The sequence below is a fragment of the Salmo trutta genome, chromosome 1, assembly GCF_901001165.1.
Source record: "Salmo trutta chromosome 1, fSalTru1.1, whole genome shotgun sequence".
NCBI lineage: Eukaryota > Metazoa > Chordata > Actinopteri > Salmoniformes > Salmonidae > Salmo > Salmo trutta.
The window spans coordinates 81,087,185-81,114,003 of record NC_042957.1 but is presented as its reverse complement, the minus strand read 5'-3'; the positions used below and the strand labels follow the sequence as shown (position 1 = coordinate 81,114,003).

Here is a 26,819-nt window from a genome sequence, read left to right as displayed (position 1 = left end):
AGTCCTCCTTCCTAGTCAGGCCGTACCTAGTCCTCCTTCCTAGTCAGGCCGTACCTAGTCCTCCTTCCTAGTCAGGCCGTACCTAGACCTCCTTCCTAGTCAGGCCGTACCTAGTCCTCCTTCCTAGTCAGGCCGTACCTAGACCTCCTTTTACATGCTATCGATAAATAATATCATTTGTATTTATGGCAATCACAAATATACATTGCTTAAAGACACTTTTACAAATGACAACTCCAATAAGCCCCTTATAGTGAACGAGAGACTTGTAGAATCATTTCATCATTCACCGGGAGGGGGTCCTGCATGCTCTGGGCATTACTGACTCGAAAGAAATTTGGCAAAAGATTAGTTATATTGATTTAAACGAGTCAAAAGATCAGAGTCTGTAAAAAGAGCCAAACTTCCCATCACTACAATGCAAAATATTTTCCACAAACAGAACACTGGTGGGGTTTCTCTCCAGTGTGAACTCTCTGGTGAACTTTAAGAGAACCCAATGACATAAAAAAATCTCCACAAACAGAGCACTGATGCCTTCTTTCTTCATGTGTGGTCCTCATATGGTCTCTCAGGGTTTTCATAGTTGGGAAGCATTTGCCACAATCGCTGCAGAGGCACGATGGATTCTCTGGTTTCTCTCCCAAGTTAATATGTTTTAGTTCATTTGATGACATAAGGGAATTGACACAAAGAGGACACTTATATGGATTATCTCCTGAATCCATATAAGGTGCTACGGTGTGGCACCTCATATGAGTTTTCAGATGGTTTGGTAGTTTAAAACTTTTACTGCACACATGACATGTAGGCGATTGCTCTGTGTGAGTCTTCATATGGTTCTTCCATTGATGCAACAAGTTAAATGATTTGCCACATTTCTTGCAGTGATGATTATTTTTAGTGGAGTGAATTCTCTGATGTGTTTTTAAACCGCATAGTGTCCTATAGCGATTACTGCACACAGGACATTTGAATGGTTTCTTATTTGTGTCAGTCTTCAATGGTTCTTTCAGCTCACTGGTTGTCTTGGCCTCAGTGAAGACTTGAGAGCTTTGTCGTTTCTCTGCCTGTGTCCTCCTTGATTTGAGGGTCTTTAACACAGGTTCCTCGCTCTCATCCTCATCCACAATTACAATGATTTCACTGTGAGCTGCAAAACAGTCTGGATTTACTGCACAGAGGAGTAGAGAGTCACTGGTTGGTTCTGATACTCTGTAGTCCTCTCCATTAGGTTCTGTTTGGATCTGTTCAGTTGTGTTGATGGGTAGAGAGTCCCTCTCTCTCTCTCTGTCCTGATCAGAGTACTTTTCCACACAGCGAGGAGCAAGAAATATGAACTCTACAACATCTGTGGAATCAGACTCAAGTCTGTGAAGCTGCTCTTCCTCCTGACTGGTCCTGAGTTCCTCCTGTTCCTCTTTAATCTGTGTGGGCTCTGGGTCCTGCTCCCCCAGACTGGGGCTCCACTCCTGCTCACAGTGCTGCTCCTCAGGGGGAACCTCCTCTTCAGGGACAGTTAGCTGCTGGGGGTCTGGAGAGGAGATGGAATAATTAGCCAGTTAGACAAAAACAAAGACATTTCAAATGTATCCAAATACACTCATGTGTCTATGCTCTGCTGAGGCTAAAGGGATATCATAAAGCATATAGTAGTGAATCTAGCCAGGAGGCTGGCTGCTCTTTGCTTTGGACAATGATAAATGACAAGGGATGAGAGGCCTTAGCTACTTACATTAGGCTACATCACATCCCAGAGGCCTTAGCTACTTACATTAGACACCTGAAACCCCACCTCTTTAAGGAATACCTGGGATAGGATAAAGTAATCCTTCTACCCCCCCCCCAAAAGATTTAGATGCACTATTGTAAAGTGGTTGTTCCACTGGATATCATAAGGTGAATGCACCGATTTGTAAGTCGCTCTGGATAAGAGCGTCTGCTAAATGACTTAAATGTAAATGTACATCACATCCCAGAGGCCTTAGCTACTTACATTAGGCTACATCACATCCCAGAGGCCTTAGCTACTTACATTAGGCTACATCACATCCCAGAGGCCTTAGCTACTTACATTAGGCTACATCACATCCCAGAGGCCTTAGCTACTTACATTAGGCTACATCACATCCCAGAGGCCTTAGCTACTTACATTAGGCTACATCACATTACTCTTATATGCAGTTGGCCAGCAACATACCACCCTGCATACCACTGCTGGTTAACCACTCAAGCTAAGCAGGGTCAGTCCTGGTTGGTATTTGGATGGGAGACCAGCTGGAAGTGGTGTTGGAGGGACAATAGGAGGCACTGTTTCCTCTAGTCTAAAAAAAGATCCCAAGGCAGTGATTGGCGACATTGCCCTGTGAAGGGTGCTGTCTTTTAGATGGGACGTTAAACAGGTGTCCTGACACTCTGTGGTCACTAAAGATTTTGAATAATTGGAATATAAATTTGGCGTTTTCCGAGACACATTTTGCCCCAGTGCCTCTGTTTGACTACTCAGAACAAGCCATTTCCAACAGCAGAGCTGCAGGTGGGAATCTATTCTAGCTTAGCTGCTAACGGAAAGTCTGCTTAATAATATATTCCTTTAGATATTTTATTTCAAATTCCCCGTTATAATGACCAACAGTCCAAGTCCACCGCCACAGGAAATTGAATTGTATTTAATTAACGTCCCGCGGACTGCTCAGGTTTTTTGCAAGGTAATTCAAAGCAACACCAGCGTAAATACGCCAAAGGCAATTTGAATAGACAAAGTCATCGATCACGTGACACCATTCATTCTGTGAAGAGTCAATAGCACATTTGAAGCCGGTTATGATGGCTTCTCAAGAGTGAAATGTATGTAGACTAATGCCTCGTTTAAAACTGGGAACTCGGAAATATCCGACTTCGGTGCTTCAAAACAACTGGGAACTCGGGGAAAAAATCGAACTCAGATTGGGAAAAATCGATTTTATCGGTCATCCATTTCCAGAGCTCCGACTTTCCGAACACTGACGTCATGATTTGAACTCGTATTTTCCGAGTTCCCAGTTGATTTAAACGCACTGAAGTCGGATATTACCGAGTTCCCAGGTGTCTTTAACGCGGCAATAACACGCGCTGTTTCAGCTACTCCAGAAAGTGACGTTGCAGGCAGCTCAGTAGCGCCCCTCTCATTGAGTTTGTCAAGCTGATGTTCAACCGGGGTACTGCAGGCTGCCATTAGCTACTAAATTATCCTTAACTTGTGTAGATCTGGAGTATTGGAAGCATTTATTGGTACAATAATTGTTTTCGAAATGTGTTTATTTACACGAAGATTGGCATTTTCCTATTCACTATAATGGGTTATCTTGTTTTCCGCTAACAATGCCGGCAGTACCGTGGGCGGCCTTGAAGTTCGTGCGGTGGCCTCGTCCTCCCCTGAAATACACCAGCGTTGCTTAATAAAAACAGCTAATTCTAGCCATGCTATGGGCTAAACTAGCTGCCCCTCTCCCTCCGTGTAAACCACCCCCTCTCGCTCTCTTTCAAGACCGATCTACGAACCTGCTCCCAACTCCAGAAGAAGCCTCCGTAGACGTCCAATCTCCTCCTTTGAACGAGAGAGCTCTTGTTCAATCGTCGTTTCCACCGCCGCCATTATCTCAACAGTCACTGCTGCTAGTGGCTCCTGGTACTGGGCTATCCACCTTTCCTCTATCCCAAATATGTTAACGGCTGCCGATATTAATCGCTTGGCTATAAACACAGTCAACAACTGTGGTTTCGACATTTTGAAGAAACATTTAACTTGAGACTGTCGTCCATGGGTTTCTTCTTCTTCTTTAAGGTTTACAGACTACATCTAAAAAGGTATATTGCCGCCACCTACTGGGTGGCGTAAAAACTGATACTTTAACAAAAAAATAAATAATTATATATACAGTACCAAACAAAAGTTTGGAAACACCTACTCATTCAAGGGTTTTTCTTTATTTTTACTATTTTCTACATTGTAGAAAAATAGTGAAGACATCACAACTATGAAATAACACATATGGTATCATGTAGTAACCAAAAAAGTGTTAAACAAATCAAAATATATTTTAGATTCTTCAAAGTAGCCAACCTTTGCCTTGATGACAGCTTTGCACACTCTTGACATTCTCTCAACCAGCTTCATGAGGTAGTCACCTGGAATGCATTTCAATTAACAGGTGTGCCTTGTTAAAAGTTAATTTCTGGAATTTCTTTCCTTCTTAATGTGTTTGGGCCAATCAGTTGTGTTGTGACAATGTAGAGGTGGCATACAGAAGATAGCCCGACATTGCTTTCTTGTGTCAGCAATTAGACATTGATCTTAGGGGAGGGCTAGTTACCCCCCAGTACCCTAGGTAATAAACTGAGCTGCCTGTTGGATGCATAGACTAGAGCAAAACCTAGACATGATAATAGCCTATCTAATAGACCCAATTAAATGAGCAATGCGCATGGTTATTTGTTGCATAGCTACTTTGGGAATATGAACTCATCATGGCCAGGAAAGGTGAGAAATGTGTAATGCAGCGGTTATGATATCCAGTGCATTCGCAAAGTATTCAGACCCCTTGACTTTTTCCACATTTTGTTACGTCAATCAATCTACACACAATACCCCATAATGACAAATCAAAAACTGGTTTTAGAATATTTTGCAAGTTTAAAAAAAAATTCAAAACACAGAAATATCACATTTACATAGGTATTCAGACCCTTAACGCAGTACTTTGTTGAAGCACCTTTGGCAGTGATTACAGCCTTGAGTCTTCTTGGGTATGACGCTACAAGCTTGGCACACCTGTATTTGGGGAGTTTCTCCCATTCTTCTCGGCAGATAGATCCTCTCAAGCTCTGTCAGGTTGGATGGGGAGAATCGCTGCACCGCTATTTTCAGGTCTCTCCAGAGATGTTCGATCGGGTTCAAGTCGGGGCTCTGGCTGGGCCACTCAAGGACATTCAGAGACTTGTCCTGAAGCCACTCCTGCGTTGACTTGGCTGTGTGCTTAGGGTCGTTGTCCTGTTGGAAGGTGAACCTTCGCCCCAGTCTGAGGTCCTGAGCATTCTGGAGCAGGTTTCATCAAGGATCTCTCTGTACTTTGCTCCGTTCATCTTTCCCTCGATCCTGACTAGTCTCCCAGTCTCTGCTGCTGAAAAACATCCCCACAGCATTATGCTGCCACAACCATGCTTCACCGTAGGGATGTTGCCAGGTTTCCTCCAGACGTGATGCTTGGCATTCAGGCCAAAGAGTTCAATCTTGGTTTCTTCAGATCAGAGAATCTTGTTTTTACTGAGGAGTGGCTTCTGTCTGGCCACTCTACCATAAAGGCCTGATTGGTGGAGTGCTGCAGAGATGGTTCTCCACAGAGGAACTCTGGAGCTCTGTCAGAGTGACCATCGGGTTCTGGTTACCTCCCTGACCAGGGCCCTTCTCCCCCGATTGTTCAGTTTTGCTGGGCGGCCAGCTCTAGGAAGAGTCTTGGTGGTTGCAAACTTCTAACATTTAAGAATGATGGAGGCCACTGTGTTCTTGGGGACCTTTAATACTGCAGAAATGTTTAAGTGCCCTTCCCCAGATCTGTGCCTCGACACAATTCTGTCTCGGATCTCTACAGGAAATTCCTGCGACCTCATGGCTTGGTTTTTGCTCTGACAACTGTGGGACCTTATATAGACAGGTGTGTGCCTTTCCAAATCATATCCAATCAATTGAATTTACCACAGGTGGACTCCAATCAAATTGTAGAAACATCTCAAGGATGATCAATGGAAACAGGATGCACCTGAGCTCAGTTTTGAGTCAAATAGCAAAGAAGCTGAATACTTATGTAAATAAGGTATTTCTTTTTTGTTTTGACTTTGTCATTATGGGGTATTGTGATGTCATTATGGGGTATTGTGATGTCATTATTGGGTATTGTGATGTCATTATGGGGTATTGTGTGTATATTGAATAAGAATAAGGCTGTAATGTAACAAAATGTGGAAAATGTCAAGCGGTCTGAATACTTTCAGAATGCACTGTATGTATTATGTTTATAAATTACATTTAGTCTACTTGAGGCTTAAGTATTCAGATGCATAGCCGCAGGAGTAGGGTTGCTGAAGCACCCCGAGAAATTGTAATAATAATTAAAACATTTAAAAAACATATATATATATATATATAAATATAGTAGCATATTGGACCTTTACTAGTCCTGTATTAACGGACCGATATAGCCATCTGTAGCGAGGGCAAATTACTGCATCTTGTTATTATATTTAGCTACCTGTTTTTTGTTATAAGAGTTTCATTATATATTCTCCATTTACTCAAGGTTACTACTACTAGGCTGCGTTTGCCTTCTTGCAAAGCAATAGACCTACTTCAACCACTGGACACTGCACACGCATGGTCTAACGTTCGCGGGAGGATGAGCACGTCAAGTTCAGTTTTTATAAATGCTTTTTGTGTGAAAACTGGCGCACTGATGTTTTGGGTAATATTTTGTGGGTATGCAACGTTTCTAAATGAGTCACCTGCGTCTCAATATGACTGACTCCAAGCTAAAAAGAATAATAATACAAACCAAAAAAATCCAGTGCCACTCAGGCACTGAAATGTCGTAATGCTAAAAGTGGTCTCTCCTGTCTTGTAATTCTATATCTATGTTGTTGCTAGAATTGTTTACTTGTATCCATAACAACAGAAGTTCCAACAATGATTTAGAACTTCCGATATTGTGCTTCTTGGCTGGAGTTTGGGTAAGTACAAAACATTACCGAGAAGAACGTCTTTATTAGTTACTGTATGAAGCTATGCCATTACATTTTTTCACATGATAACATTTGGTTTAATAAATCATTTCCTTATAACAGTGTATCTTATAATAAAATGAAGGATTTTATTTTTGTCAACAATGGTGGGGACTGTGTTTAGGCTACAAATAGAAAACACATATAATAATCACATTCTTTATTGCATTGCGATTTATTAGGGTAGTAAGGTGGACAGTGTGCCCATGGGCAGCCAGATGACCCACATCCGAGAGGCCCCGGCTGGGCAGCGGGGTCCAGGCAAGCCCCAGTCTTCAGGCCCAAGGCATGGGCGTCTGATGCACCAGAGCACCCTGTCACTAGGGGACCCACAGGGATCTGGGGCCAGCTACACTACCACACACACTCAGGTCAGGACTGTACCACTACCACACACACTCAGGTCAGGACTGTACCACTACCACACACACTCAGGTCAGGACTGTACCACTACCACACACACTCAGGTCAGGACTGTACCACTACCACACACACTCAGGTCAGGACTGTACCACTACCACACACACTCAGGTCAGGACTGCACCACTAGATGGTATTATAGAACTGTACCACTACCACACACACTCAGGTCAGGGCTTTACCACTAGATGGTATTATAGAACTGTACCACTACCAAACACACTCAGGACTGTACCACTAGATGGTATTATAGAACTGTACCACTACCACACACACTCAGGACTGTACCACTAGATGGTATTATAGAACTGTACCACTACCACACACACTCAGGACTGTACCACTAGATGGTATTATAGAGCTGTACCACTACCACACACACTCAGGACTGTACCACTAGATGGTATTATAGAACTGTACCACTACCACACACACTCAGGACTGTACCACTAGATGGTATTATAGAACTGTACCACTACCACACACACGTGTGTGTCTTTGGTATGACGTGTCCTGAGATCCTCTTCCTGGTTCTTTCCAGAGTTACTGTGGGCGGGAGGCCGACGGCCAACCGCTGGTCTTCTTTCCCCGAGATCCCGCCTACCCCTCCCAGCACACCAGTCAGCTGGACCTGAGTCACACATCCAGCAGCCAATCACAGACACACAGCAGAGACATCCATAACCCCAAAGCCATCATCCCGGTACGACCAACTGTCATTCTGAATGGATGAATGAAGGACCGTCAGTTGAGCTTCATTTCATTCTGTGTTGTCTCAGTGCAACACGTAAGTTCATGTAGTCACTATAGTTGTCATAGAGGCAGCGGTCTTCTACAGTACATGGTCATAGAGGCAGCGGTCTTCTACACTACATGGTCATAGAGGCAGCTGTCTTCCACAGTACATGGTCATAGAGGCAGCTGTCTTCCACAGTACATGGTCATAGAGGCAGCTGTCTTCCAGAGTACATGGTCATAGAGGCAGCGGTCTTCTACAGTACATGGTCATAGAGGCAGCTGCCTTCTACAGTACATGGTCATAGAGGCAGCTGTCTTCCAGAGTACATGGTCATAGAGGCAGCTGTCTTCCAGAGTACATGGTCATAGAGGCAGCTGTCTTCTACAGTACATGGTCATAGAGGCAGCTGTCTTCCAGAGTACATGGTCATAGAGGCAGCGGTCTTCTACAGTACATGGTCATAGAGGCAGCTGTCTTCTACAGTACATGGTCATAGAGGCAGCGGTCTTCTACAGTACATGGTCATAGAGGCAGCGGTCTTCTACAGTACATGGTCATAGAGGCAGCGGTCTTCTACAGTACATGGTCATAGAGGCAGCTGTCTTCTACAGTACATGGTCATAGAGGCAGCTGTCTTCTACAGTACATGGTCATAGAGGCAGCGGTCTTCTACAGTACATGGTCATAGAGGCAGCGGTCTTCTACAGTACATGGTCATAGAGGCAGCCGTCTTCTACAGTACATGGTCATAGAGGCAGCGGTCTTCTACAGTACATGGTCATAGAGGCAGCGGTCTTCTACAGTACATGGTCATAGAGGCAGCTGTCTTCTACAGTACATGGTCATAGAGGCAGCTGTCTTCTACAGTACATGGTCATAGAGGCAGCTGTCTTCTACAGTACATGGTCATAGAGGCAGCGGTCTTCTACAGTACATGGTCATAGAGGCAGCGGTCTTCTACAGTACATGGTCATAGAGGCAGCTGTCTTCAACAGTACATGGTCATAGAGGCAGCGGTCTTCCAGAGTACATGGTCATAGAGGCAGCTGTCTTCAGTACTCAATGTCACCAGTAGAGGGGGCTGTAGCCTCAGCAGAAGGAAACCACTGAACAGTATGGAACTCCTCTATTCATCTCCCTCTTTCCCACACCTCTCCATTCTCCCAACGATGTCTTCCTCTACTCATCCCCTGTATCTTTCTATTTCTCCCCTTGTTCTCTCTCGCTGTCCCCCCAAACTACGACGACTCCTCCTCCTCTCTGGCCCCTCCTCCATCCTTCTACCCCCTCTCTCTCCATCTCCCCCCTTTCCCCCCCTATATCCATCTCTCTCCATCTCCCCCCTTTCCCCCCCTATATCTTTCTCTCTCCATCTCCCCCCTTTATCTTTCTCTCCAGTTCAATGTTCTTCATAGGCTGGGTCAGAGTAATTGGTCTCGTAATCGCGACGGCGTGGCCATGAGGTGACCAATCCCAAGGAGCCCACCCCCTACTGGACGACCTATCGCAGTGAGCACAGGGGTCCTAGCCCCTCTCCCTCACCACCCCACTGGTAGACCAACACTGTGGCATCAACATGATATACTGACAGGTAACACACTTTTTTTCTCATGTAAACCCACAGTATCCTGTACTAACCACAGCTGTGTGTGTGTGTGCGTGCGTTGTGTGTTTCAGGTGAGACCAGGAGACAGTCTGGAGAGTCCTGTGGGCAACGAGACGCTGGGGGACAGACTGCTGTTCCCTCCGACTCTACTAAACACACACAATTCAACTGTACGTACACACACACACACAAAACCAACTCTGACCCAACTGAGTGCAGTTCAGTCCAACAACACTCAAAGTCTAACACTCCATCTAGTCAGAACAACTCCCTGGAATAACACTACTTCAGATGGACTAATAAACCTGCTCCCTGAACATCACTGTACTGGCAGATCTGGGCTGAGTTAAAACGCTGTACTGGAGGGGGCTTTTCACTTAATAAAATAAATCATTACTGGGAACTGTGTGAGAGAGAATGTGTGCAGAGGAGACTGAAAGGGTGTGTGTGTGTGTGTGTGTGTGTGTGTGTGTGTGTGTGTGTGTGTGCGTGAGTGAAGTGTGTGTCCAGTGGCAGGAGTAGAACCGTACATCTAACCACGTCTGTCTGACAGGACATTTAACATGGAGGGTTGGCCCTGGAGGGGGGGGGGGGGACCCAGTCAGTGCTATGTACAGTATCAACACCCCTCCCTCTCCTTCCCTAACTTCAACAACATTCAACACCCGAGGGATAAACTACAAAGCAGGATCAATGAGTGAGCCGCCATCCATGTTCATTTAAATCAGACTTTATTCATTGTTTGTAGAGAACTCAAACAACAGATGAAATAGAGGAGAGGAACAGCGAGATAGTAGGTAAAGAATATAACAGACAAGACAGAGAGATAGACAGGAAGAGGATTGGCGTATTTACAATCACAGGCCCCCCGACCAGAGAGAGAGAGGGATAGAGGAGGGACAGATAAAGGACTCTAGCAGGTCCAGCTAACAGCGTTGGATTGTTCCCCCACTAACAGGGAAGGTGAGCTGGGTTTAGACCGTGGTGAGACAGATAAAGGACTCTAGCAGGTCCAGCTAACAGCGTTGGATTGTTCCCCCACTAATAGGGAAGGCGAGCTGGGTTTAGACCGTGGTGAGACAGATAAAGGACTCTAGCAGCAGTGGGACTAGACAGTAAGGTCAGGGTAGGGGCAGGCTACGCAGGGTAGGGGGCAGGCTACGCAGGGTAGGGGGCAGGCTACGCAGGGTAGGGGGCAGGCTACGCAGGGTAGGGGGCAGGCTACGCAGGGTAGGGGGCAGGCTACGCAGGGTAGGGGGCAGGCTACGCAGGGTAGGGGCCAGGCTACGCTGATCCTAGGTCAGTGCCTCTGAACCTGTGTCAGCTCACACCAGGGCGGCATCTTAAATAGCACCCTATTCCCTAGATAGTGCACTACTGTTGACCAGGGCCTATAGGGGTAGTGCACTACATAGGGAATAGGGTGCCATTTCAGACACACACACAGAATTTTATATTCCAAACGGCACCAGACTAGGCTTGGAGTCCCAAATGGCACCCTATTCCCTAGATAGTGCACTACTGTTGACCAGGGCCGATAGGTGTAGTGCACTACATAGGGAATAGGGTGCCACGTGGGACGTCACCTAGGTCTGCTTCTCTACTCTAAACTCCAGTTCCAGCTACGGTTTCAGTGCAATCTTAAAAACAGACAGAAGCAGGAATCTGAAAGGTAAAGGAACGATGGCAGCAACAACAACAGCTGTGTCCCAGCCTCCTGAAACAATACTGACACTACCTACCATCAGTATGTCCATTACACTAACCATCCTCACTGGGAGATTTAATTACTGACACTACCTACCATCAGTATGTCCATTACACTAACCATCCTCACTGGGAGATTTAATTACTGACACTACCTACCATCAGTATGTCCATTACACTAACCATCCTCACTGGGAGATTGAGTTTTATTATATATTGTATTGTGATGGTATTATATGTGTGGGGTGTTGGATGATAATAATAATAATAATAATAATAATATTGCTAGAGGTTTCTGTTCAGTAGTCTTTCCTCGGACTTCAAAAGTAATAATAAGTGACTGGCTTCTTAAACACCTTCATATAGGATCTAGAGACAGACACAGCTGGGGGCCACCTCCATGTGGGGGGGGGGTTCATATCTGTGCGTTGTAATGTTTCAGTGTGGTCTACTCGTGAACTAAAGCCTTGACCGACATGGCGACTGACTGCATGCGTGGGAGGATAGGTGGAAAAACACTTCCTGTTGAAAAACAAATCCCGCCAGGTGATTGGTTGGTTAGGTGACAGGTCAGAGGTCAAGGGGGGTAGAGGGCGTGTGTAGAGTTGGTCTGAGCAGACTGAGGAAGTACAGAAGTACTTAGTTGAAGCTTCTTTTCTTTTATGTTTGATCTACGGGTTTCTCCTTCCTCTCGTTCATCTCACAGATCCCCTCTTCTCCTCCTTTCTTTCTACTCGTTCTTCTTTTCCTTCTGTTTCAGCAGTTTGTTGATCTCTCTCTTGGCCATGCCAGCGTACTTGCTTATGACGCCATGCTGGTTCAGACCAGGAAGCAGGAGCAGGAAACTCACTGGGAACAAAGGAAACACAGTCACTACAGTTGAATTGGGAAGTTTACATACACCGTAGCCAAATACATTTAAACTCAGTTTCACAATTCCTGACATTTAATCCTAGTAAAAATTCCTTGTCTTAGGTCAGTTAGGATCACCACTTTATTTTAAGAATGTGAAATGTTAGAATAATAGTAGAGAGAATGATTTATTTCAGCTTTAATTTCTTTCATCACATTCCCAGTGGGTCAGAAGTTTACATACACTCAATTAGTATTTGGTAGCATTGCCTTTAAATTGTTTAACTTGGGTCAAACGTATCGGGCAGCCTTCCACAATAAGTTGGGTGAATTTTGGCCCATTCCTCCTGACAGAGCTGGTGTAACTGAGTCAGGTTTGTAGGCCTCCTTGCTCACACACACACTTCAGTTCTGCCAACAAATTTATCGGATTGAGGTCAGGCCTTTGTGATGGCCACTCCAATACCTTGACTTTGTTGTCCTTAAGCCATTTTGCCACCACTTTGGAAGTATGCTCGGGGTCATTGTACATTTGGAAGACCCATTTGCAACCAAGCTTTAACTTCCAGACTGATGTCTTGAGATGTTGCTTCAATATATCCACAATTTTCCTCCCTCATGATGCCATCCATTTTGTGAAGTGCACCAGTCCCTCCTGGAGCAAAGCACCCCCACAACATGATGCTGCCACCCCCGTGCTTCACGGTTGGGATGGTGTTCTTCGGCTTGCAAGCCTCTCCCTTTTTCCTCCAAACATAACAATGGTCATTATGGCCAAACACTTCTATTTTTGTTTCATCAGACCAGAGGACATTTCTCCAAAAAGTACGATCTTTGTCCCCATGGCGTTTTTTTAATGGTGGTTTTGGAGCAGTGGCTTCTTCTTTGCTGAGCGGCCTTTCAGGTTATGTCGCTATAGGACTCGTTTTACCTCCAGCATCTTCACAAGGTCCTTTGCTGTTCTGGGATTGATTTGCACTTTTCGCACCAAAGTACGTTCATCTCTAGGAGACAGAATGCATCTCCTTCCTGAATGTTATGACGGCAGCGTGGTCCCATGGTGTTTATACTTGCGTACTATTGTTTGTACAGATGAACGTGGTACCTTCAGGCGTTTGGAAGTTGCTCCCAAGGATGAACCAGACTTGGAGGTCTTGGCTGATTTCTTTTGATTTTCCCATGATGTCAAGCAAAGAGGCACTGAGTTTGAAGGTAGGCCTTGAAATAATCCACAGGTACACCTCCAATTGACTCAAATGTCATTTGGCCTATCAGAAGCTTCTAAAGCCATGACATCATTTTCTGGAATTTTCCAAGCTGTTTAAAGGCTCAGTCAACTTAGTGTATGTACACTTCTGACCCATTGGAATTGTGATAGTGAATTATAAGTGAAATAATCTGTCTAAACAATTTTTGGAAAAATTACTTGTCATGCAAAGTTGATGTCCTAACCGACTTGCCAAAACTATAATTTGTTAACAAGAAATTTGTGGACTGATTGAAAAACGAGTTAATGACTCCATCCTAAGTGTATGTAAACTTCCGACTTAAACTGTACATGTCATGTGGCCACGAGTGTCCCAATAATATCTGTTTTGGTGGAAGCAGCCGACCAGTCAGAGCTGTTTAACTGGCAGTAATATGACAGTCAACAATATTATTCCCTGAGCAAGGAGGACCAAACTAAACAGCATACTGCTTAAAGAAGGGCTGTTTTCATTAGTGCATACTGGAGCAAAACGAGCCTCTCTTATTGGACAAGCTCAGGTTAGTCCCTCCACCACTGTGCAGTTTGGTTCCTAACGGGTCTATTAAACAATCTACTCCATGTTTAGTGGAACAATGTCTCACCACATTTAAACAAGTCAGGATTCTGTAGGAGAGTTTGTTTGGTGAACTGGGTAAAGAGACTAGGTCTGCCTCCCAAAGGGCACCCTATTCCCTATGTAGTGCACTACTTTTGACCAGAACCCTATGGGGTTCCCCTAATGGGGACTGATGCTATGATATATAACCCTTTCTCTAAGTGGTATTTTACAGTTGGAGGATGACAATGCACTCACTACTGTCAGCTGGCTATGGGGCCTTGTGCTTGTCTGTTACAGCCATGCAGTCAGACCACTAATTAGACAAAGTCTCCGGTGATGTTTGGAATATATAGCTAATGCTGGGTCTCAGTCTGAAATGGCACCCTATTCCCTATATAGTGCACTACCCCTATAGGCCCTGGTCAAAAGTAGTGCACTATATAGTGAGAATAAGGTGCCAATCAATACTTGTGCTGGCCTGGTATGCAGACATTTGTGTTTAAACCAAGTAACATTTCAGTCAGTATTTGACTTGTGTTGGGAAACATCCATAAACTGACAGTGTGTGTATCCCAAATGGCACACTATTCCCCATGTAGTGCACTACTTTTGACCAGAGCCCTATACACCATGACCAGAGCCCTAGAGAGAATAGGGTGCCATTTGGGACATGGCCAAGGACTTCCTTTACTGTCAACCTTTGTACATCCTTCCTATGTGGTCACTTCTCTAGTGGTGTCAGCTGGTTTAACTGTCACTATAATCATTACTATAGCAACAGCAGAAAGCAGAAGAGAGCAGCTACACCGTCACACCAGAATACTACTGATAGTATGTATTAATTTAACCTTTAATTAGGCAAGTCAGTTAACTAATTCTTATTTTCAATGACGGCCTAGGAACAGTGGGTTAACTACCTTGTTCAGGGGCAGAACGACAGATTATTACCTTCGGTTACTAGTGCAACGCTCTAACCACTAGGCTACCTGATTGGACCTAAATACTACTGCTTGTATTAACCTGATTGTCTGAACTCAGAAGAACATCAGGACTTTGTAAAATAATGCAGCAATGAGTAAGCTACAGTCGTGGAACTTTTTGGCTGAGTTAGCCATTAGCCCAGGTTGGTTTAGTACAGGTTGGCTGAGTTAGCCATTAGCCCAGGTTGGTTTAGTACAGGTTGGCTGAGTTAGCCATTAGCCCAGGTTGGTTTCGTACAGGTTGGCTGAGTTAGCCATTAGCCCAGGTTGGTTTAGTACAGGTTGGCTGAGTTAGCCATTAGCCCAGGTTGGTTTAGTACAGGTTGGCTGAGTTAGCCATTAGCCCAGGTTGGTTTAGTACAGGTTGGCTGAGTTAGCCATTAGCCCAGGTTGGTTTAGTACAGGTTGGCTGAGTTAGCCATTAGCCCAGGTTGGTTTCGTACAGGTTGGCTGAGTTAGCCATTAGCCCAGGTTGGTTTAGTACAGGTTGGCTGAGTTAGCCATTAGCCCAGGTTGGTTTAGTACAGGTTGGCTGAGTTAGCCATTAGCCCAGGTTGGTTTAGTACAGGTTGGCTGAGTTAGCCATTAGCCCAGGTTGGTTTAGTACAGGTTGGCTGAGTTAGCCATTAGCCCAGGTTGGTTTAGTACAGGTTGGCTGAGTTAGCCATTAGCCCAGGTTGGTTTAGTACAGGTTGGCTGAGTTAGCCATTAGCCCAGGTTGGTTTAGTACAGGTTGGCTGAGTTAGCCATTAGCCCAGGTTGGTTTAGTACAGGTTGGCTGAGTTAGCCATTAGCCCAGGTTGGTTTAGTACAGGTTGGCTGAGTTAGCCATTAGCCCAGGTTGGTTTAGTACAGATTGGCTGAGTTAGCCATTAGCCCAGGTTGGTTTAGTACAGGTTGGCTGAGTTAGCCATTAGCCCAGGTTGGTTTAGTACAGGTTGGCTGAGTTAGCCATTAGCCCAGGTTGGTTTCGTACAGGTAGGTACAATGTCTTCAGACAGTATTCATTCCCCTTGACTTATTTCACATTTTGTTGTGTTGTATCTACACATAATATCCTATCATGATAAAGTGAAAACATGTTTTTAGAAATGATAGTAAATGTATAAAATACAAATACATACATCTCATTTGCATAAGTATTCACAACCCTGAGTCAATAGATGTTAATAATCTTTGGCAGTGATTACAGCTGTGAGTCTTTCTGGGTGAGTCTCTAAGAGCTTTACACACCTGGATTGTACAATATTTGCACAATTATTTTCAAAATTTTTCAAGCTCTGACAAATTGGTTGTTTATCATTACTAGGCAAACATTTCAAGTACTGCCAAAGATTGTCAAGCAGATTAAAGTCAAAACTGCCACTCAGGAACATTGAATGTCTTCTTATAAAGTGTAGATTTGGCCTTGTGTTTTAGGTTATTGTCCTACTGAAAGGTGAATTCATCTCCCAGTATCTGGTGGAAAGCAGACAACCAGGTTTTCCTCTAGGATTATGCCTGTACTTAGCGCCATTCAGTTTGACCCAAGCATTAAACTGCATATTCAGGACAAAAAGTGAATTGATTTGACACATTTTTTGCAGTATTACTTTAGTGGATTGTTGTGAACAGGGTCCATGTTATGGAATATTTTTTACTCTGTACAGGCTTCCTTTTCACTCTGTCGTTTAGGTCAGTTTTCTCCTATCACAGCCATTAAACTAACGGTTTTAAAATCACCATGGTGAAATCCCTGAGCGGTTTCCTTCCTCTCCGGCAACTGAGTTGCCTGAAGGACGGCTGTATTTTTGTAGTGGCTAGGTGTACTGATACGCCACCCGAAGTCTAATTAATAACTTCACCATGCTCAGAAAAGGGACATTCAATTACAGCTTTTTTGTTGTTGTTTTTACCCATCTACCAATAGGTGCCTTATTTGAGAGGTATTGGAAAACCTCCCTGGTCCTTGTGGTTGAACCAGTGTTTGACTGAGGGACCTGACAGATAACTGTATGTAATAGATTCTAAAATCCATCTTAAAACACTGTTACTGCCCACAGAGTGAGTCCATGCAACTTATTATGTGACTTGTTAAGGACATTTTTACTTCTGAACTTATTTAGGCTTGCAATAACAAAAGGGTTGAATAGTTATTAATTAGTAAAAAAAAATACAAATATTAACTTAATTCCACTTTGACATTATGGGGTATGGTGTGTAGATCAGAGACACAAAATCTCAATTTAGTCCATTTTAATCCAGTCAAAGGGTGTGAATACAGGTACGTCGGTAGGTTACAGATGGGTCGGTAGGCTACAGATGGGTCGGTAGGCTACAGATGGGTCGGTAGGGTACAGGCACTGTAGGTCGGTCGGTAGGGTAAGAGTAGGTAGATCGGTCAGTAATGTACAAGTAGGTAGGGAGGGTACAGGTGAGTAGTGTACATGTAGATAAAGGTAGGTAGGGTGCATGTAGGTAAGTAGGTAGGGTACAGGTGAGTAGTGTACATGTAGATAAAGGTAGGTAGGGTGCATGTAGGTAAGTAAGTAAGGAGGTAGGGTACAGATACAGGCAGGTAGACAGGTGTTGGTACATACCGATCAGGTAGGTGAGGAAGAGGTTGTGGACTTGCTGTCCCATCCAGGCCACCGCCACCAGACTGCTGATCACCGACGCAAAGTACTGTGGGTAGACAACCGGAAGTGACATCACTTCCCCGTTCCAAAACAGACAGGCCCCCGTTCCAAAACAGACGACAGGCCCCCGTTCCAAAACAGACGACAGGCCCCCGTTCCAAAACAGACGACAGGCCCCCGTTCCAAAACAGACGACAGGCCCCCGTTCTAAAACAGACGACAGACGAGACCCTGTTCTAAAACAGTGGGTCTCGGTGTGTGTGTGTGTGTGTGTACCATCTTGGGTTTCTCCTCCTTGAGCGAGAAGAGTCTTTTCCACCAGCCGATGATGCGACGCTGAGTCTTCACCAGGTTACCACAGATCTCATGGAAACGCTGCTGCTGCTCTGAAGACCTGGAGAGAGGGAGGAGAGAGAGAGAGACGGAGGAGAAGGAGAGAGAGAGAGACGGAGGAGAAGGAGAGAGAGAGAGAGACGGAGGAGAAGGGAGGGGAGGAGAGAGAGAGAGACGGAGGAGAAGGGAGGGGAGGAGAGAGACGGAGGAGAAGGGAGGGGAGGAGAGAGACGGAGGAGAAGGGAGGGGAGGAGAGAGACGGAGGAGAAGGGAGGGGAGGAGAGAGAAGGAAAAGAGGGAGAGGAAGGAGGAGGAGAGTGATATTATTACCATTATATCCCAGACCAGTGGTTTTATTCAGTCAACAGCTCTCTCTATCTATATCTCTCCATCCATCTGAACAGGAACCCTTGATCAGAACCAGCTCAGTAGAATGAGATGAGTCTATCAGATATCATATGGGCCCATTGATAAGGCAGTTGGGAAGTGCCCTTCATTTCTGCTGAGCCACAACTACCTATTTCAGGCTCAGGTCAGAACATGGGCTTATGAACCAGCAGGACTCACTGCCAGACACTGAAATAGACCCAGTGTGTGTGTGTGTGTGTAGGGCTTGTATGTATGCAGGTCCTCTGAGTAAGTGTGTGTGTGTATGCATGCATGCGTCTGCAAACCCGGCTCCAAATCCATCTCTAATGGGCTAGAGACACCTCTAAATCCTCTAATGGGCTACAGAGACACCTCTAAATCCTCTAATGGGCTACAGAGACACCTCTAAATCCTCTAATGGGCTAGAGACACCTAAATCCTCTAATGGGCTACAGAGACACCTCTAAATCCTCTAATGGGCTCTAGAGACATCTAAATCCTCTAATGGGCTAGAGACATCTAAATCCTCTAATGGGCTCTAGAGACATCTAAATCCTCTAATGGCTACATAGAAACACTTCTAAATCCTCTAATGGGCTACATGGAGGCAAATCTAAATCCTACCCCCTCTCATCTCCTTTCCTTCCAAAGGTCAGAGGGCAGCAGGCAGCCTAGCGGGTAAGAGCGTTGGGCCAGTAACCGAAAGGTTGCTGGTTTGAATCCCCGAGCAGACTAGGTGAAACATCTGTGGATGTGCCATTGAGCAAGGTACTTAACCCTAATTGCTCCTGTAAGTCGTTCTGGATAAGAGCGTCTGCTAAATGACTAAAATGTCATATTGATTATTGCCTTGTTGGGAAAGAGCTTGTAGGAAAGTCATTTCACTGTATTTGTATGCCTTGGCATACAAATACAAAATACTAACGGCAGACCGGCGCCAGAGACAGTCCTGATACACCACTAACTGCAGACCGGCGCCAGAGACAGTCCTGATACACCACTAACTGCAGACCGGCGCCAGAGACAGTCCTGATACACCACTAACTGCAGACCGGCGCCAGAGACAGTCCTGATACACCACTAACTGCAGACCGGCGCCAGAGACAGTCCTGATACACCACTAACTGCAGACCGGCGCCAGAGACAGTCCTGATACACCACTAACTGCAGACCGGCGCCAGAGACAGTCCTGATACACCACTAACTGCAGACCGGCGCCAGAGACAGTCCTGATACACCACTAACTGCAGAACGTCACTTAATCCGGTCCTGGTTCCCTGTTACGACTGAACCACTGAAGGAGAGGGGGGGGTAAGAGAGTGGGAGAAAGAATTAAAGCGAGGGAGAAAACGCAGACTACGTCCCAAATGGCACCCTATTCGCTATGGGCCCTGGGTAAAAGTAGCGCACTAAATGGGGAATAGGGTGCTATTTGGGCCCTGGGTAAAAGTAGTGCACTAAATGGGGAATAGGGTGCTATTTGGGAAACAACCCAACACACTACACTAGGAGTACATGTTAGCCGTGTGAGAGTTTGTAGGACAGACCCAAGAGGTTGATTAGAGTTGGAAAACGCTGGTAACTTTCCTCCTCTCTCTCATTTGTACATCAGCACTGCTTGAATAACTGTAATTACAAGTGATTTAACACAACACTGCCTGGATCCGTTAGATGTACGCCGGTGTCATGTTCAACTAATATCACACCATGTTCCCAAACACACCGTCCCGTCCCCAGAACCCCTACTCCCTGCCAACAACCCCTAAAGTTCTGCTGCCCTCCCCCCACCCACAAATGATACCAAACTCCTCTGCCCTAGATATACCCCTTCCACCCTGTACCCCAGATATACCCCCAGTATCCCAGATATACCCACCCACCCTGTACCCCAGATATACCCCCAGTATCCCAGATATACCCACCCACCCTGTACCCCAGATATACCCCCAGTATCCCAGATATACCCACCCACCCTGTACCCCAGATATACCCCCAGTATCCCAGATATACCCACCCACCCTGTACCCCAGATATACCCCCAGTATCCCAGATATACCCACCCACCCTGTACCCCAGATATACCCCCAGGCTCTCACCACTTGTTGGATCCGAAGATGCGGGGTGCGAGGGTAGGCACCAGGTAGTCAGACAGACACAGCAGCATGACAGTGCAGGATAGGCCGGTCAGCACCGAGGGGTCCAGGTAGTAGATCATCCTGGAGGAAGGAGGGGCGAGAGAGAGGGAGAGAGAGAGAGAGAGAAATAGAGGGTCAGATGTCTCAATTCCACTGCAAGTCAAAACAAGCGGACATCAGAGAAATGAGGTATTCTATCAAGGGTTCTGAAAAGCTACATTTACTATACTGAACAAAAATATATAACGCAACTTGCATTTTACCGAGTTACTGTTCAAATAAGGAAATCAGTCAATTGAAATAAATTCATTAGGCCCTATGAATGGCACGACAATGGGCCTCAATCTCATCACAGTCTCTCTGTGCATTCAAATTTCTGTCGATAAAATGCAATTGTGTTCGTCGTCTGTAGCTTATGCCTGCCCATTACCCCACCGAGGGGCACCGTGTTCACAATGTTGACATCAGCAAACCGCTCAACCACACGACGCCGTACACGTGGTCTGACATCAGCAAACCGCTCAACCACACGACGCCGTACACGTGGTCTGACATCAGCAAACCGCTCAACCACACGACGCCGTACACGTGGTCTGACATCAGCAAACCGCTCAACCACACGACGCCGTACACGTGGTCTGACATCAGCAAACCGCTCAACCACACGACGCCGTACACATGGTCTGCAGTTGTAAAGCCGGTTGGACGTACTGCCAAACTCTCTAAAATTACTTTGGAAGCGGCTTATGGTTGAGAAATTGACATTAAATTCTCTAGTAACAGCTCTGGCGGACATTCCTGCAGTCAGCATGCCAATTGCACGCTCCCTCAAAACAAAATGCCACAGATCTCTAGTTATATGACAAAACTCCACATTTTTGAGTGGCCTTTTGCATAAAAAGTGCATGTATGACCCTTATTCACAATCACAGATGCAAGTTTTTTTCTGGGCAGAAGTGAAGACAGTAGCCTAGCGTTACAGTTATACAGGGAGAAGTGAAAACCGTAGCCTAGCGTTACAGTTATACAGGGAGAAGTGAAGACAGTAGCCTAGCGTTACAGTTATACAGGGAGAAGTGAAAACCGTAGCCTAGCGTTACAGTTATACAGGGAGAAGTGAAAACCGTAGCCTAGCGTTACAGTTATACAGGGAGAAGTGAAAACCGTAGCCTAGCGTTACAGTTATACAGGGAGAAGTGAAGACAGTAGCCTAGCGTTACAGTTATACAGGGAGAAGTGAAGACAGTAGCCTAGCGTTACAGATATACAGGGAGAAGTGAAGACCGTAGCCTAGCGTTACAGATATACAGGGAGAAGTGAAGACAGTAGCCTAGCGTTACAGATATACAGGGAGAAGTGAAGACAGTAGCCTAGCGTTACAGATATACAGGGAGAAGTGAAGACAGTAGCCTAGCGTTACAGTTATACAGGGAGAAGTGAAAACCGTAGCCTAGCGTTACAGTTATACAGGGAGAAGTGAAAACCGTAGCCTAGCGTTACAGTTATACAGGGAGAAGTGAAAACCGTAGCCTAGCGTTACAGTTATACAGGGAGAAGTGAAGACAGTAGCCTAGCGTTACAGTTGTACAGGGAGAAGTGAAGACAGTAGCCTAGCGTTACAGATGTACAGGGAGAAGTGAAGACAGTAGCCTAGCGTTACAGATGTACAGGGAGAAGTGAAGACAGTAGCCTAGCGTTACAGTTGTACAGGGAGAAGTGAAGACAGTAGCCTAGCGTTACAGTTATACAGGGAGAAGTGAAGACAGTAGCCTAGCGTTACAGTTATACAGGGAGAAGTGAAGACAGTAGCCTAGCGTTACAGATATACAGGGAGAAGTGAAGACAGTAGCCTAGCGTTACAGTTATACAGGGAGAAGTGAAGACAGTAGCCTAGCGTTACAGTTATACAGGGAGAAGTGAAGACAGTAGCCTAGCGTTACAGATATACAGGGAGAAGTGAAGACAGTAGCCTAGCGTTACAGATATACAGGGAGAAGTGAAGACAGTAGCCTAGCGTTACAGATATACAGGGAGAAGTGAAGACAGTAGCCTAGCGTTACAGATATACAGGGAGAAGTGAAGACAGTAGCCTAGCGTTACAGATATACAGGGAGAAGTGAAGACAGTAGCCTAGCGTTACAGTTATACAGGGAGAAGTGAAGACAGTAGCCTAGCGTTACAGTTATACAGGGAGAAGTGAAGACAGCAGATGGGTGGTGCAGTTGTGGCAACTGTGCTCCATTGCGAACTCATTAAGAATGCTTATACTGCAGAGAACGTGATTGATGAGGAACACAGGGATCTTGCTGCCCACATCAACTCTGGTGTCATGGAAACATTTGTCCGGATTCAAAAAAGAAATTATCCTTCAAGTAAGTAGCTAAACTTGACTTTACTGAATGATCTCTGATCATAAACCTCTATGAGCTGGACGGTTGTGGGTTTTTGTTTTTATACTAGCCCAAACACAGTGCAGATATGTTTTCACATTAATCACAATCTTTTTGGCATATTTTATTAGAATAGGATATATAGGCCTACACATTGAACTTGAAATATCAAAACATAACTTGTGTCATATTGTGAAAAAAAGCAACCGTTCCAAGTACATGACTGCTGCTCCAGATTCTCAAATCCACCTGGTGATCTATAGTGGTCATCCCAGACAGTTCAGACTGGTCTCACACTGCATCGTTTTGGAGAGGTTCCACCACAATGAGACAATGGGTCCAGATGGTCCAGTCTCCTCTCTCATCATCCGTGGTCAATGTCATTCCAGACAAACATCTGTCTCCTTATGGGGTCTACACTGGTTTTCAGGAAGCAGAAGACTCCCAGGACTTGTGAAGTCAAAGTCCCAGGTATGTCCTGCGCCCAGCCTGTGATGCATGTCAGGTTAGGTACAGTGACGGCAAAAATAAAGAATATCCATGCAAACGGACCAATAAAGCAAGTATTGTTACTTTTATAATATAAGTAAAAAAGGGAACATTGAACCTCCACCCACCCAGAGAGAAAAGTGAAGACAGTTGGTTGCATATAAAAAACTAAACACAATGTTAGTAACTGTTGTATGTGCAGCCCAAAAGTCTGTGTGGCTATGTTCATCCTGGAGTGGTCTAACCAGGTCTCTCCTCCTCCTCAGGTCTGAGGTCTCTCCTCCTCCTCCCTCAGGTCTCTCCTCCTCCTCCTCCTCCTCCTCCCTCAGGTCTCTCCTCCTCCTCCTCCTCAGGGTCTCTCCTCCTCCTCCTCCTCAGGGTCTCTCCTCCTCCTCCTCCTCCTCAGGGTCTCTCCTCCTCCTCCTCCTCCTCCGGGTCTCTCCTCCTCCTCCTCCTCCGGGTCTCTCCTCCTCCTCCGGGTCTCTCCTCCTCCTCCTCCTCCTCCGGGTCTCTCCTCCTCCTCCTCCTCCTCCGGGTCTCTCCTCCTCCTCCTCCTCCTCCTCCCTCCGGGTCTCTCCTCCTCCTCCTCCTCCTCCTCCCTCCGGGTCTCTCCTCCTCCTCCTCCTCCTCCTCCCTCCGGGTCTCTCCTCCTCAGGGTCTCTCCTCCTCCTCCTCAGGGTCTCTCCTCCTCCTCAGGGTCTCTCCTCCTCCTCAGGGTCTCTCCTCCTCCTCAGGGTCTCTCCTCCTCCTCAGGGTCTCTCCTCCTCCTCAGGGTCTCTCCTCCTCCTCAGGTCTGAGGTCTCTCCTCCTCCTCAGGTCTGAGGTCTCTCCTCCTCCTCAGGTCTGAGGTCTCTCCTCCTCCTCAGGTCTGAGGTCTCTCCTCCTCCTCAGGTCTGAGGTCTCTCCTCCTCCTCAGGTCTTGGGCAGGTGGGATGAAGGATCCTGTCACCACTCCAGCACCTGGTCAACCAGTTTACTGGAACTCTTTTGGTTAATAGATGGATGTTGTTTTGGGAAGACAGCCTTCATTAAGCCTTTCTCACCTACACAATGAATTCAGAGTGCAGTTAGACATGTTTATATGGTAAACACACTAAATGATTGATGTTTGGGTTTCACAAAATACAGGTCGAGTAGCTGATGCAACAGGAAAAGTGGTAGTTATATTACACTAGACACGTCTTCACAGTGATGTACATGTGGTTTATATTACACTAGACATGTCTTCACAGTGATGTACATGTGGTTTATATTACACTAGAAATGCCTTCACAGTGATGTGGGAGTTTATATTACACTAGACATGTCTTCACAGTGATGTGGTGGTTTATATTACACTAGACACGCGAGCAGACTTCGGTTTGGAGCGAGCAGTCGCACTACGCTTCACTCCACAGGTAATATTACACTTCACTACATTACAACGGTTTGATTTGTTTGATCCGAGCAATTCTTTTCTTAGCTAGCTACATAGCCGTCTTTGTATCAAAGATAATCGTGTAGCTTAGAGTAATTATCGAAGTTAGCTATCTTCGTCCTCCTAACGTAGTCATCACTGCTAGCTAGCTAGTCAACACTGCTAGCTAGCCAACCAGCCAACTTCCACCGACTAGCTGCACTATCTATTACATTACAACGGAACGACTTGACTAGTGTAGTGTTAGTGAGCCAGCTACTTAGTTGTCTTTGCATCTAAGATAATTGTGTAGTTTAGAGTAATTATTAGTAAGTAGCCAGCCGCGACGCCAGACGTAGTCAACACACCTAGTCATCATTAATCCACTGCTAGCTAGCTAGCTAGCAAACAGCTAGCCAACCGTTACCGACTAGCAGCGCTGTTGATACCAATACTTTACAACGGAACGATTTGACTAGTGCAGTGTTGGCTAGCTAGCTACATAGTTGTCTTTGTCATAGCTTGATAATTGTGTAGTTTAGTAATTACCGAGGTTAGCTAGACAGCTATTGCCGTCCCCCGCGACGCCATTTTTCCAAACCCAGCCAACTAGTAACACTGTAGAAACTAAAATACATTACAAAGGAACGTCTTGATTAGTGTTATGTTAGCTAGCTACAAAGTTGCTTTTGTATCATGACAAGGTGTAGTACTGAAACTATCGAGGTCACCTAGCCAGCTACACCTAGCCAGCTACACGGTCAAACAAAGTCAACAACGCAGCCACTGCTAGCTAGCCTACTCCACCAGCCAGCAGTACTGTATCATTTTCGTCATTTTAGTCAATAGATTTTTTGCAACGTAAGCTTAACTTTCTGAACAGTCGAGACGTGTAGTCCACTTGTCATTCCAATCTCCTTTGCATTAGCGTAGCCTCTTCTGTAGCTTGTCAACTATGTGTCTGTCTATCCCTGTTCTCTCCCCTCTGCACAGGCCATACAAACGCTTCACACCGCGTGGCCGCTGCCACTCTAACCTGGTGGTCCCAGCGCGCACGACCCACGTGGAGTTCCAGGTCTCCGGCAGCCTCTGGAACTGCCGGTCTGCGCCCAACAAGGCTGAGTTCATCTCAGCCTATGCTACCCTCCAGTCCCTAGACTTCCTGGCGCTGACGGAAACATGGATCACCACAGATAACACTGCTACTCCTACTGCTCTCTCCTCGTCTGGCCACGTGTTCTCGCATACCCCTAGAGCATCGAGCCAGCGGGGTGGTGGCACTGGAATCCTCATCTCTCCCAAGTGGACATTCTCTCTTTCTCCCCTGACCCATCTGTCTATCTCCTCATTTGAATTCCATGCTGTCACAGTTACCAGCCCTTTCAAGCTTAACATCCTCATCATTTATCGCCCTCCAGGTTCCCATGGAGAGTTCATCAATGAGCTTGACGCCTTGATAAGTTCCTTCCCTGAGGATGGCTCACCTCTCACAGTTCTGGGTGACTTTAACCTCCCCACGTCTACCTTCGACTCATTCCTCTCTGCCTCCTTTCCACTCCTCTCCTCTTTTGACCTCACCCTCTCACCTTCCCCCCCTACTCACAAGGCAGGCAATACGCTTGACCTCATCTTTACTAGATGCTGTTCTTCCACTAATCTCATTGCAACTCCTCTCCAAGTCTCCGACCACTACCTTGTATCCTTTTCCCTCTCGCTCTCATCAAAAACTTCTCACTCTGCCCCTACTCGGATGGTATTGCGCCATCCCAACCTTCGCTCTCTCTCTCCTGCTACTCTCTCTTCCATCCTATCATCTCTTCCCTCTGCTCAAACCTTCTCCAACCTATCTCCTGATTTTGCCTCCTCAACCCTCCTCTCCTCCCTCTCTCTCTGCATCCTTTGATTTTCTCTGTCCCCTATCCTCCAGGCCGGCTCGGTCCTCCCCTCCTGCTCCGTGGCGCGACGACTCACTGCGAGCTCACAGAACAGGGCTCCGGGCAGCCGAGCGGAAATTGAGGAAAACTCGCCTCCCTGCGGACCTCGCATCCTTTCACTCCCTCCTCTCTACATTTTCCTCTTCTGTCTCTGCTGCTAAAGCCACTTTCTACCACTCTAAATTCCAAGCATCTGCCTCTAACCCTAGGAAGCTTTTTGCTACCTTCTCCTC

At 46.0% G+C, this 26,819-nt stretch overlaps 2 protein-coding genes across 3 annotated transcripts in view; both read right to left on the bottom strand.

Moving 5' to 3' along the window:
* Positions 1–155: 155 nt before the first annotated feature.
* On the bottom strand, positions 156–3,846 carry LOC115147184 (zinc finger and SCAN domain-containing protein 2). Its single transcript, XM_029689259.1, has 2 exons — positions 3,541–3,846; positions 156–1,534 (listed from the first exon to the last, which is right to left on the bottom strand). Exons 1-2 carry the CDS (start codon positions 3,764–3,766, stop codon positions 414–416), a joined length of 1,347 nt encoding a protein of 448 aa, XP_029545119.1. The 5' UTR covers positions 3,767–3,846; the 3' UTR covers positions 156–413.
* Positions 3,847–10,289: 6,443 nt separating this feature from the next.
* LOC115208737 (ADP-ribosylation factor-like protein 6-interacting protein 1) overlaps positions 10,290–26,819 on the bottom strand; it is a 35,337-nt gene continuing 18,807 nt past the window's right edge. The window contains exons 3-7 of one of the 2 annotated variants that reach the window (XR_003881234.1): positions 20,339–20,458; positions 17,817–17,934; positions 17,502–17,586; positions 11,376–12,131; positions 10,290–11,313 (exon numbers count right to left, since the gene is read on the bottom strand). Coding sequence is in view for 1 of the 2 variants with exons in the window: in XM_029777061.1 (XP_029632921.1) it covers positions 12,013–12,131; positions 17,502–17,586; positions 17,817–17,934; positions 20,339–20,458 (442 nt within the window). In the remaining variant the exon portion in view is untranslated. Of the gene's footprint in view, positions 12,132–17,501; positions 17,587–17,816; positions 17,935–20,338; positions 20,459–26,819 lie in introns of both variants that reach the window. The other variant, XM_029777061.1, reaches the window with a different exon arrangement.

Coding starts and splice junctions, on each gene's coding strand:
- LOC115147184 (XM_029689259.1), bottom strand. CDS start 3,766: ATGTCGAAACCACAGTTGTTGACTGTGTTTATAGCCAAGCGATTAATA. Junction 1,535..3,540: donor TCTTCTGGAGTTGGGAGCAG/GTTCGTAGATCG, acceptor TCTCCTCTCCAG/ACCCCCAGCAGCTAACTGTC.